This window comes from Protopterus annectens, chromosome 13.part0 (assembly GCF_019279795.1).
Source record: "Protopterus annectens isolate FY-2018-M chromosome 13.part0, PAN1.0, whole genome shotgun sequence".
Lineage (NCBI taxonomy): Eukaryota > Metazoa > Chordata > Ceratodontiformes > Protopteridae > Protopterus > Protopterus annectens.
Window position 1 is genome coordinate 435511978 of NC_056747.1, and position 12712 is coordinate 435524689.

Below are 12712 nucleotides of genomic sequence, written 5' to 3' on the forward strand. Positions count from 1 at the left end.
TCTGATAAATCATTCACTTTAAAACCTGTTAAGACACTCCAGTCTGCCTTTTTTGTGTGTATGCAGTGGTGTTGTATTAGTATGTAAAATTGTCAAAATGTTTCCAGTGCTGTTCTGTAATGCCTGTCGTGTATTCTGTGGCATAAGACCCGATCACATCAATTATGATGAGGTCTCATAAGTAAGTTGTTATGTTTGAGAAACATGCCAAGAAATTCACCACAGCATTGGAGGAAGGCACAGCTTAAGAGCTGAAGATATTCATTACAGAAACATATTACAACTCAGTTATGGTCAACGCGATCAGATCACAACTCCTTATAGCAGATGGAACTTTACCTATTCCATGTACTATCAGTTATAGAGAGGAACTGAGAGAGAGAAATATGTAGGAGAGCCTGGCATCTTGAGAGAGAGAAATATGTAGGAGAGCCTGGCATCTTATAGTGGAGAATGTCGAAGAATCAGACCCTATTCATTTCATTAAACTTGAGTGTAGGTTGTTGTTGGGCAGATACCAAGGCCCTGTCACTGGTCAAGCTCCACAGGACCAACACAGGTAACAAAAGCTCCAGTCTCCCCAGACAATTCATCTTTAAATGTCTTGATTATAATGATGGGAAACTGATCCTTAAGAAAGCAAGGGAAATGGGCCCAGACTTGGTGAGTGCGGTAAGTCATGTATGTAAGGCACCAGAGTGTGGCGCATCCCTGTACAATAAATGAAAGATAATGCTGACATACATCTGCACATCTCGAGACCTATGCTTTACCATTAATCAGGAATTGCCAGCCGTACTCTGGTGCTGCGGTAGCATTGTCGCCTCACAGCAAGACGTTGTCCCGTTCGATTCTCAGCTAGAGCATCTTCTGTGTGGAGGCATGCATGAATGGGCATGCCTTCGTTGAAGGTTGTGCATCAGGGCTGGTAACTCGGCACGTAAAAATCCACTACCAAACATTAGCGGACCAGAGTTCCGCTGTGGCGACCCCTAACCAGGATAAGCCGAAAGACACAACAACTCTGTACTCTGTACTGCAAAAATGGAGTAATGCTGTAGGTTCCATTCACCAGCTAAAGAAGAATTGTTTTTGAAGGGCTCTGATCAGTCATTCTTTTACGTATGCATATGCTGTGAAAGCACCTGCCCTAGTCACCATACAAAGTAAGAAAAGAGTCTAATTAGCATCTATCTCTTCCAATAAGACATATACTAGTAAAATAGGTAGAGATGCAATCACTTAATTTCCAATGTCCAAAGGGGAGACAATGAGTAATACCAAGCAGGGACTATTTCCTCTGTCACCCAATAGATATTAACTTTTGGAAAATGTCTCATGTCATGATCTGGATGACGATGGGTAAGACCTTCAATTTCATGTGCCCAAGATCCCAGTTGAGGATATGGTTTCTACTGAACAGTCCTGGTATGAAGTGTCAAGTAGCTCCCAGCCTGGGAACAATAAAAGTTATAATTTGGATGTAGCTGCATCTACCTGATTGTTTAAATTAGGGTGCTGATTTTGTTTTACTAGTTTTCCAGGTCTGTGGCACATCTACCCCTTTAATAACAGGATGGTGGCTCTGATCACCACAGTTGTTTCCTGTTTTATTTATTATTACTTTGCAAGAATGGAAGCTGCATGTTCTTAGCAGAGGTGGTTTACAGTGTTACCTGTCACTTGTCTTATCTTGGTTTGAAGTTTTTTTTTAGTGTAATGTGCACACCATTGTGATATAGTTTACATTAACCTGACCACTGGTATATTTTTGTTTGCATACCCCCCCTTGTATGAGTCTGTGAGGAATGTTGTCTACACTGACCTTTTCGATCAGATTATCTAGTTTGGCAGGAGTGTTAGGTGGTCATTGTCTGATCTTTGCATCAATAGATTGATGGAGACTACCACATAGCCTGGATGTATTGACACTGGATGGTATCATTAATGTGCATGGTGAAGGTGTTAGGTCTATATTGCCTTGGCATGACTTATCTGTTCTTACCAATAAGTTTTATACCTTTCTATCTGGTGGCAAGTGAGGTGCATTCATTTTCAGTTCAAATTGGTTATAAGTATGTTCCCTTCAGCACTCTGTCTGGGTTGGGATTGGCTGGGCTAGCTTTCTTTCTATTGGTTTATTTCTTGTCGCTGTAATAGTCCAGTGTTTAACTTAGTGATTGCTTGCAGTCTTATTGGAGTATTGAGTTTTTTTTTCCTCACCTTGCAATCCAGTCTATGGTCTTTATCTACTTTTAATGTTGATTCCAAAAATGCTAGTGATATTAAAGATATATAATAGTGGCAGTTTTGATCAACAAATCCTAAAAATGAAATCGATGTAAAATATTTTAAGGGGAATCTGGCTGATGTGGTTACCTGTATGGGGAAGTGTGGGCAATACCCCTCATTTATGAAGGTAGTTTAAAACTTTATGTATGGATATAGTTGCCAAGAAGATGTTGTGGAATCACCAACTCCTAAATGATAAATTGGAGAGTGTACAGGCCAAGCTATAAGAGGTAGATCAAAAAGCTGGGACATTTAAGCAAATTATGCAAGATTGTAGAAGGCTACAATTGCAGCATATTCTTCATAGGTATGAGAGAATGAGACTCTTTTACTGGGATAAGGAGATCACATCTAGAAAAGTCCTTGCAAAATGCTGTTACAATCAATGACAAGAAATCCAAATTCAGGCATTATAAGATGATAATGGGGCGAATAATACTCAACCTGATAGAATTGTTCAATTTATATCCAAGGAATATGGGAAGATAGTCTGACCCCTAAAAGTTGCTTCAGTAAATTTCAGCAATGTGGGGGTTGGCCTGTAGCACCACAGGTTCCAACTGATTTATAACATTTTGCTGAATCAGCACATCCAGTTATGTGATGTTATGGCTGCTATTGAGAATTTAGCAACAGGGAAGGCCCCAGGTATCAGTGGCTTCAACATCGATTTTTTTAAAAACATTGCAAGTCCATATTACAATGTCTCCCATCAGATCTGTTATGGGCTTAAGTAATGTTGCTCTTTAAATCAGGTAAGAATCATTTATTGGCATCCCATTTACAATATCACTTCTCCAGACAGAGATTAAAATCATTCCATGTATCCTGGCCAAAAGATTTGAGAAAGTTTGAACCACTCTGGTTGGAAGTAATCACATGGGATTCATTAAATGGAGACAAGGAGACCTGACAATATTAGACCTGGGATAAATACACAAGAGTTGTGTCATCATTAGGGGGTGCTTGCTGGGGCTTTGGCTCATTGATTTTCTCAAAGAATTTGACACATTGGAATGGAACTTTTTATGGCAAGTTTTGGAACACTATGGTTCCTCCCAAGTTTTATTACATTGTGTCAAATGTTATGCAGAAGCGCCACCATGCAAGAAACTTGCTATTGGCAGAGCTTCAGGACTAATAGAGTTGTAATGTGGCACCCATTAGGGATATCCACTGTCACCACCTTTATTTGTATTGGCTTTCTCAGCAGTTGACTGTTATTTGGGGGATAACTTTCCATTATTTACTACCAAGGTTGGGCAATGCAAAGTAGGGTTGACTACTTGGTTTGCCAATGGCTGAGTTATCTGGCTAAATAATCCTCTCAGGCAAGCCAGTCTAGTTCTTCATGCAGTGATCAGCATCTTTGAGGCTATGGGTCTGTGAGGTAGTAAGCTCTGCTGTAATTCCTCTTCTGTAATGGTATGTGGGAATGTGGCCTTTTTCCTATAGATAGTAATGCAAGTGAGGTGTTTATGCATTGATACGTGTATTGAATTGCAGCATATATTTAGGTGTATCTACTTTGATCCATCGAAATTACATTTAATCAAAACTCACTTACCCATTCCCAGTTCTTTGAAATGTCACTTCTCTGAAAGCACGATCTTCCAAAATCCTTTCCCTCTGAAAGGAACCACTTGGGTACCATGAGAAAACAATCCACACAGACCAAAACTAAACTCACCAAAGTGGGGGCTTTGCCCCCCACACCATTCTACTTAAATATTCCAACTATGAGATCACACTTCATTGCAGAAAAGGCAAAGTTCACCATGGTGGCCAAGTGGTTCCTTTCACAGGGAAAGGATTTCACAGTCCGTGCTTTCAGAGAAGTGATGTTTCAAAGAACTAGGAACAGGTAAGTGAGCTTCAATTAACTGTAATTTCAGTGGATCAAAGTGGACCCATTTAGGCATAATGTCAAGCTTATTTATGACAGTCAAGAAGTTAGTCAGGAAATGGCAGAATTTGAGCCTTTTCTTTTTAAAAGAACCAGGTAACTAAAATGTTTACCCTCCCAAAAATAATTTTTATTGCATGCCATCTGCCACGTTACTTTTTTACCCGATTATCAGTAAAATTCAATGCGTTCTGCTCGACGTTCACTGGAACTACCCAAAATTTGAGAAATTTTTAAACATTACTCTAATTCACTTTAAAAAAGGTTAATAGATCAGCAGGTTTTACATCAGCATGCATTTTCTGAACAATAAGAAGTATGAAGCTCTAATGTCTGGCATTACTAACTGACTGTACGACTCAGTGGTTTATCAGCAAATCAAATATTTTACAAGGGTCAGAGAAAACATGAAGCAACATCAGAGAGATTCTGCATAATTCTGGACATCTAAGAGTTATAACAATAAAAATAACCTTATGAAAAAATAAATGTGACTGCTTTTCAAAATCACCTTTGTGAAAAGAATTTCCTCTTCGATCTTACAAATTCACCATATAGAACATAAATCATCACATTTATTGAATGCCATCTAGATGTAATATCTAACCCCACACCATAGGTTATAAGAGGTTGGCTGCATGGATTTCTTCTCACCATACCTCATTAGTTAAATTCCAGATATACAGTACAAGATTCAGACATGGTAACCGTGAATTCCAACCTGCACAAACTACAGTTTAATTTCTGTGAAAAATGTTATATCTCAGTCACTTCAATGTGCAGAAATTCATCTATGAAGTGAAATTATTTCTTATATGACGTCCTTATAAAATATTACACACACGCACACACATTCCTTTATAGAACTACCCATAAAAAGTTTTGTGTAGGGTGTAAAGGATACACTCATAATCATATCACAAATTTGGGAAAAAATCATTTACAAAAGCAAAATGATTATATTCATCTAGAACTCAAATAATTCTAACAAAAAAAAATCTCACAGTGAAAATTATTTTGCAAAATTTGGTACATTTCATTCCTCATGTAAAGGTTGTTAACATGTACAGTCACCATTTAAAGTAATTCTGGTACATAGTTCTTAAGAAGAGATCCAAAGACATAAAAGTTTAGTTCACATGATTTTTCTCACATGTGTCCTGGCAGTGAATAGGCAGTTGAGGTTCTAGAAAGAACTTTGTAGCGACTGTCCTGGGAATAAATCGAGACTGAATGCAAGGCATTATTCCATAAAGAAAAGATTATATGAGCAGGTTCCAAGGGCTACACTGATGCCTACAAGCCAAAAGACTGTGCTCAGAAAACTAGTTGTGACTGGAATAAATCATTACACCAACCACATATTGTTGAAAACTTAGTTGACTAAGCTAAGGCAGCAAGTAGAAAGCTACTTACTAAATGTGCCATAAAGACACTATTTTAATGGCATCCTTACTATGAACACGTAGGAAGCCAGGGACCTTTTAGCAGATAATTGCAGTTGCTTACTTATTATCCTGTTAAGGTGACATTTGTAAACTAGAGATCTTTCAATTGTAGCATGTTCTGGCTCTGACATTATGCCATTTGTCAGTAACAATCTTTAGTTTAAATGATACATTTAAACACATATTAACTGAAAGCTGCCTTTCAATGCAGTACCAATACATTGACAAATGCCCTCCTGGAATATTTTGAACATTAATGTGGGGATGCAAAAAATGCTATTAAAATAAACTTGACTGCATATAACATTTAAATCCCTGAGGAATGAAGACATATGATTAATAGATAGTACAAACAGGAGGAAGTGGACTGCGGTGGTGGTGCTGCGGTAGCGTTGTCTCCTCAGAGTAAGACGCTGTCCAGTTCGATTCTCAGCTAGAGCGTCTTCTGCATGGAGACATGCGTAAATGGGCGTACCTACGTTGAAGGTTGTGTATCAGAGCTGGCAACTCGGCACGTAAAAATCTACTGCCAATCATTAGCGGACCGGAGTTCTGCTGTGGCGACCCCTAACTGAGAAAAGCCGAAAGACACAACAACAAACAGGAGGAAGAGGAACCTTGAAAGCCACAAAGATTTTTGTTTTTGATTACAAGGAGTTTGACTCCTAAGGTCCAAAAGCTTAATTTCCAGAACTGGGGCTTATTATTCACACAATCAGAAGCTTTGGCAAAGCTGACAAATACTGCTGTAAATGACCTCATGTCAGTGTTGTGACCTGATGGTACAGTGTCTGGACGTATCGTTCATGGGTTCTTCCTTCTCTATTTTCTTCTGTAATTAACAAAGAGAAGTACGAGGGAAACAGGCAGACAGTTATCTGTAAGCACTCATTGCCGTTTGGGATTACTGCTTCAATCACCTTTTGCCTTTTTCCTACAATTTGGGATTATACAGGTAGAAATAGGCAGGTTTAAATATATGTCAGAAATCTGGCAACTGCCTCGTTACACGGATGCAGAAACATCACACAAAGATTAGCCCAGGTTACCAGTATCATAGTCAGGAAGGGATCTAAGATTTGTTTTCTCTTTTCTGTGAGACAAACTTGGATGACTAGGTGGCAGGTAATCAGATTAGTGTAGGGAAAGATAACTATTCAGAGATGTTTGCAATAAGTCAGGATCATTGCGGGTTATAGTAGTAAGGTCCTGTGTCATTGTTTCTGCCACGCAGGTGGCTGGTTTCTAATTACAATTTTCTTGAATCGTGGATATGCCTAGCTTGCTGTTTTCAGATAAACTGTACATTATATAGGCAGACCTACCTTCTACACTCATTCTGAAAAATATTGGCTACATGTAACTCACTGGAAACTGCTAACTTGGTGACTTTGCACTATCCCAGATTCTCACATTTATTACAAGCTAGAGTCACACCTTTTGTGTCAGTACCTCTGAATCATTGCCACGAGTGAAGCTTAAATATCAGGACATGAGTGGCAGAGAAAATATTTATTTATTTATTTGATCTTTGTTAACCAGGTTGGTCTGACTGGGCAAGAAGCCCTTTTTCAGCAGAGGCCTGAAGAGAAAAGCTCCAAACATATAAAACATATACAATTACAGAGCTCAACTAATAATGATAACATGGAATTTATATTGTATACCAACAGCAATCAGACTTATTAACATAAGAAATAAATAGCTAAATACACACAGAAAATAAATAGCTAAATACACACAAAGAGTAAGACTGCAATTAACACTTAGCAAATAACAACAAGTTAAAATACGTAAAGTAATTTAGCTATATACATTTGACTGAGAGAAAACAGGTTATTTATAGCCAGACAGTTTTTGATTTTTAGGTAGATTATCTGCAGAAAGAAAAGTAATAGGGGTACAGTTCCTGTAACATTGTATAAGTAGAGATATAGCAGGAAGAAAGATGAGAAGGAATAGGTCAGGTTGGAGTTGGGCAGGGGCAAGTTGAGCATGCAATTTTTTAGCATTTTTTTGAAACTGAAACTGTTAGTCATAGCTCTTAGGTCTAGGGGAAGCTTATTCCAGGTGTTGGCAACTGAATCACTAAACAGTAGTTTCCCAATTTGCTTCATGGGCTTATAGACTTCCAGGAGATGTTGGTCCAGACTTTGGAGACGATGTTTGGGGGTATAGGGAGAGATTAGGGTAGAGAAAGCAGGGCAGATGGAGGGATTAGCTAGTATAGAGTGCGTGAGGTGGAGTTGAGGAAGTAAGAGTCGGTTTTAAACTTCTGGCCACAGAAGACTTTTTAGGGCCATGCAGTGATGGGAGTGGTAAGGAAGATTTGTAACAAATCTGGCAATTTTATTGTAGGTGAATTCAAGTTTGGCCATGAGGTTGGAGTGTACATTAGTGAATACAGGTACAGTGTAAAAGAGAGTAGGCAGTAGAAAGGCTTGTACCAGAGAGTGTTTTGTGTGCTTTGTCAGGTATTTTAAATTCCTGTATAACAGGTCTAGTTTTTGGTGTGTTTTTTGACAGCCTGTAGGAAATGGAAGTCATACTTATGTTGGTGGTCGATAACAACACCCAGGAATTTAATATGAGTTTTGACCAAGATAGTAGTATTGTTAAAAGATGTGACTGAGAAGGAGGTATTGCAATGTTGTAGAGATTTAGGGAGGAAGAGATTTTTTTTTTTTTTTTTAGGATTAAATAGGAGTTCATTGCTGGTTAGCCATTTTTCCACAGACAGAAGTGAGTCTTGGGTAAGGGATAGAAGATGGGGGAGATTATCACAGCAAGATATGATAGTGGAATCATCTGCATACTGGATAAGAGAAGCGTGAGGGCAAGATGTGTGAAGATTATTTGTAAAGTTGTTAAAGAGGAGGGGCCCTAGAGTGGAACCTTGGGGTACGCCAGTATGAACAGGAAGGAAGGGAGAAGAGGCCAATAGCCATCTGACAGACTGGAGTGTATCAGAGAGGTAGCTGGTGAACCAGTGTATAGTAGATTGTGAGAGATTAAGGTTTTTAAGTTTAGATTGAAGCAGATAATGACAGACGTGTTGAAAGCTTTAGATAAATCGAGGAAGAGGCTAGAAACCAGTTTGTTTTTATCACGAGCTCTGGCAATAGTCTGTGTGAAAGTTATGAGAGAAGTGGCAGTGTTACGATGTGGACGAAAGCCATGTTGTGTGGGAGTTAGGAGGTTTTCCTGTATAACACATTTGAGGATTTGTTTATGAATACATTTTTCCATTATTTTAGAGAGGGGCAGGATAGTAATGGGATGATAGTTGGAGGGATCTGTAAAGTTTCCACCTTTATGAAGGAAATAACATAGAATTTCTTCCATATTTTGAGTACAGTGGTTTCAAGAATGGATCAATTGATTAGTATGGAGATGGGGTAGCCAATGGCGTTAGCAACAATTCTGAGAAATTGTGGGGGTAAGTTGTCAGCAGAAGGTGAGCATGCTTTAAGTTTAGAGAAAAGTGATTTGATATATGCAGTGGGGGAGGTTTTCAGAGAGTAGGTGGAGGCAGGGGAGGAGGGAATGGGATCAGTAGAGGAAAGATTTGTATTGTTATTTTTAGTAAGATTTTTGATAGAGTGAATGAAGAAAGTGTTTAGAAGAATAGCAGTATCGAGGTCAGAGCTATTAGGTGTAGTAGGCTTGTTTGATAAAGGGGCTTACTGATATTGTTCCAAAATAGTCTGGGGTTAGAGTGAGGATTGTTTAGTAGGTTATGATAATAGTCTGGGGTTAGAGTGAGGATTGTTTAGTAGGTTATGATAATAGTCTGGGGTTAGAGTGAGGATTGTTTAGTAGGTTATGATAGTAGTCTGGGGTTAGAGTGAGGATTGTTTCGTAGGTTATGATAGTAGTCTGGGGTTAGAGTGAGGATTGTTTCGTAGGTTATGATAGTAGTCTGGGGTTAGAGTGAGGATTGTTTAGTAGGTTATGATAGTAGTCTGGGGTTAGAGTGAGGATTGTTTAGTAGGTTATGATAGTAGTCTGGGGTTAGAGTGAGGATTGTTTAGTAGGTTATGATAGTAGTCTGGGGTTAGAGTGAGGACTGTTTAGTAGGTTATGACAGTAGCCTGGGGTTAGAGTGAGGATTGTTTAGTAGGTTATGATAATAGTCTGGGGTTACAGTGAGGCTTGTTTAGTAGGTTATGATAATAGTCCGAGGTTAGAGTGAGGATTGTTTAGTAGGTTATGATAATAGTCCGAGGTTAGAGTGAGGATTGTTTAGTAGGTTATGATAATAGTCTGGGGTTAGAGTGAGGATTGTTTAGTAGGCTATGATAATAGTCTGGGGTTAGAGTGAGGATTGTTTAGTAGGTTATGAAAATAGTCTGGGGTTAGAGTGAGGATTGTTTAGTAGGTTATGATAATAGTCTGGGGTTAGAGTGAGGATTGTTTAGTAGGTTATGATAGTAGTCTGGGGTTAGAGTGAGGATTGTTTAATAGGTTATGATAGTAGTCTAGGGTTAGAGTGAGGATTGTTTAGTAGGTTATGATAGTAGTCTGGGATTAGAGTGAGGATTGTTTAGTAGGTTATGATAGTAGTCTGGGGTTAGAGTGAGGGTTGTTTAGTAGATTATGATAGTAGTCTGGGGTTAGAGTGAGGATTGTTTAGTAGGTTATGATAATAGTCTAGGGTTAGAGTGAGGATTGCTTAGTAGGTTATGATAGTAGTCTGGGGTTAGAGTGAGGATTGTTTAGTAGGTTATGATATTAGTCTGGGGTTAGAGTGAGGATTGTTTAGTAGGTTTTGATAGTAGTCTGGGGTTAGAGTGGGGATTGTTTAGTAGTTTATGATAGTAGTCTGGGGTTAGAGTGAGGATTGTTTAGTAGGTTATGATAATAATCTGGGGTTAGAGTGAGGATTGTTTAGTAGGTTATGATAATAGTCTGGGGTTAGAGTGAGGATTGTTTAGTAGGTTATGATAGCATTCTGGGGACAGAGAGAGGTTTGTTTAGTAGGTTATGATAGTAGTCTGGGGTTAGAGTGAGGATTGTTTACTAGGTTATGATAGTAGTCTGGGGTTAGAGTGAGGATTGTTTAGTAGGTTATGATAGTAGTCTGGGGTTAGATTGAGGATTGTTTAGTTGGTTATGATAGTAGTCTGGGGTTAGAGTGAGGATTGTTTAGTAGGTTATGATAGTAGTCTGGGGTTAGAGTGAGGATTGTTTAGTAGGTTATGATAATAGTCTGGGGTTAGAGTGATGATTGTTTAATAGGTTATGATAGTCATCTGGGGTTAGAGTGAGGATTGTTTAGTAGGTTATGATAGTAGTCTGGGGTTAGAGTGAGGATTGTTTAGTATGTTATGATAGTAGTCTGGGGTTAGAGTGAGGATTGTTTAGTAGGTTATGATAATAGTCTGGGGTTAGAGTGAGGATTGTTTAGTAGATTATGATAGTAGTCTGGGGTTAGAGTGAGGATTGTTTAGTAGGTTATGATAGTAGTCTGGGGTTAGAGTGAGGATTGTTTAGTAGGTTATGATAGTAGTCTTTGGTTAGAGTGAGGATTGTTTAGTACGTTATGATAGTAGTCTGTGGTTAGAGTGAGGATTGTTTAGTAGGTTATGATAGTAGTCTGGGGTTAGGGTGAGGATTGTTTAGTAGGTTATGATAGTCATCTGGGGTTAGAGTGAGGATTGTTTAGTAGGTTATGATAGTAGTCTGGGGTTGAGTGAGGATTGTTTAGTAGGTTATGATAGTAGTCTGGGGTAGAGTGAGGATTGTTTAGTAGGTTATTATAGTAGTCTGGGGTTAGAGTGAGGATTTTTTAGTAGGTTATGATAGTAGTCTGGGGTTAGAGTGAGGATTGTTTAGTAGGTTATGATAGTAGTCTGGGGTTAGAGTGAGGATTGTTTAGTAGGTTATGATAGTAGTCTGGGTTTAGAGTGAGGATTGTTTAGTAGGTTATGATAGTAGTCTGGGGTTAGAGTGAGGATTGTGTAGTAGGTTATGATAGTATTATTTTGTCACTGTCAATCTGTTTCTTTGGAAGGTTCCTGAGTTCTCTATAACTTTGAAGATGGGTTGGCAGATTAGTTGTTTTTTCCAGATCTTCCAGGTTCTGTCTCTCTGTAGCATAATGTTACTATTGGGTTGAGATAGCCAAGGTGAAAAGTTATATTTTAGTCTAATTTTTCTGATGGGGGGGCTGGAGAGTTTCAAGTATTAAGGAAGATTTTGTTGAATTTGGATTTGGCTTCATCAAGAGGAAGGTTGTATAAGAAGGACCAGTTGAAAGAGGAAATTATATTATTGAAGGTATCAGAATTGAAGATGGAGAGTTTGTGGCAGTCTTTAAAATGGTGGCGTCTATGCAGTTGAGGAGAATGTCTATGAACTAGGATGGAAAGATGGTCACTGACAGAATCTGGAACAGTACAGGAATTGTGATAAAGATTTGAGTTGGAAGTGAGGGATCCAATCAAGAATCATACCCAAGTCGGTATGTTTATTATAGCGAGTGGGAGAAGAGATGACCTGAGAGAAACCATAGAGGTTAATGCAACTGTAGGGAGAGGAGCAGTTTAAAGAGGTCCAATCGATATTAACATCACCCAAGATAATGGTCTCATAGGTGATGTCATCAGAGATCCAAGAAAGCAATTGCCCTGGAATATAAATGTTATTTCCAGGGGGGATGTAGATGGCACCAATTGCGATATTTTTGAGTTTATTAAGTTTACAATTAACTATAAGAATTTCAACAGGATGAAAGTTGGGAGGGGGTGTGGTAAAATGGTAAAGCGAGAGTTGTTCTCAGTATAGAGTAGGAAGGCATTCAACATTTTCAATTTTGTTTAAAAGCCAGGTCCCCAGAACTGGAGAGAACTGCATGCAGTTCTGCTGCGAAAGCAAGGAAGGGACTGTTTTGTAGATCATGTGACAACAGCAGGACGATTGCCACAAAGAGTTCTATTTTATAATTCTTAAGTACTATATATTAAACTATTTAATACTGAAATTACCTTAGTTACAAATGAAACCACAGGAAAACCTGATACTTCCTGAGCAACAAAGTTCTTGGCTGAAACTCCTTAAAATC

General features: G+C 38.6%; 1 protein-coding gene across 1 annotated transcript in view; it reads left to right on the top strand.

The window, feature by feature from the left end:
* Positions 1–648: 648 nt before the first annotated feature.
* Positions 649–12712, top strand: part of LOC122787915 — a 153876-nt gene continuing 141812 nt past the window's right edge. The window contains exon 1 of the mRNA XM_044054841.1: positions 649–672. Coding sequence (XP_043910776.1) covers positions 649–672 — 24 coding nt within the window. The remainder of the gene's footprint in view (positions 673–12712) is intronic.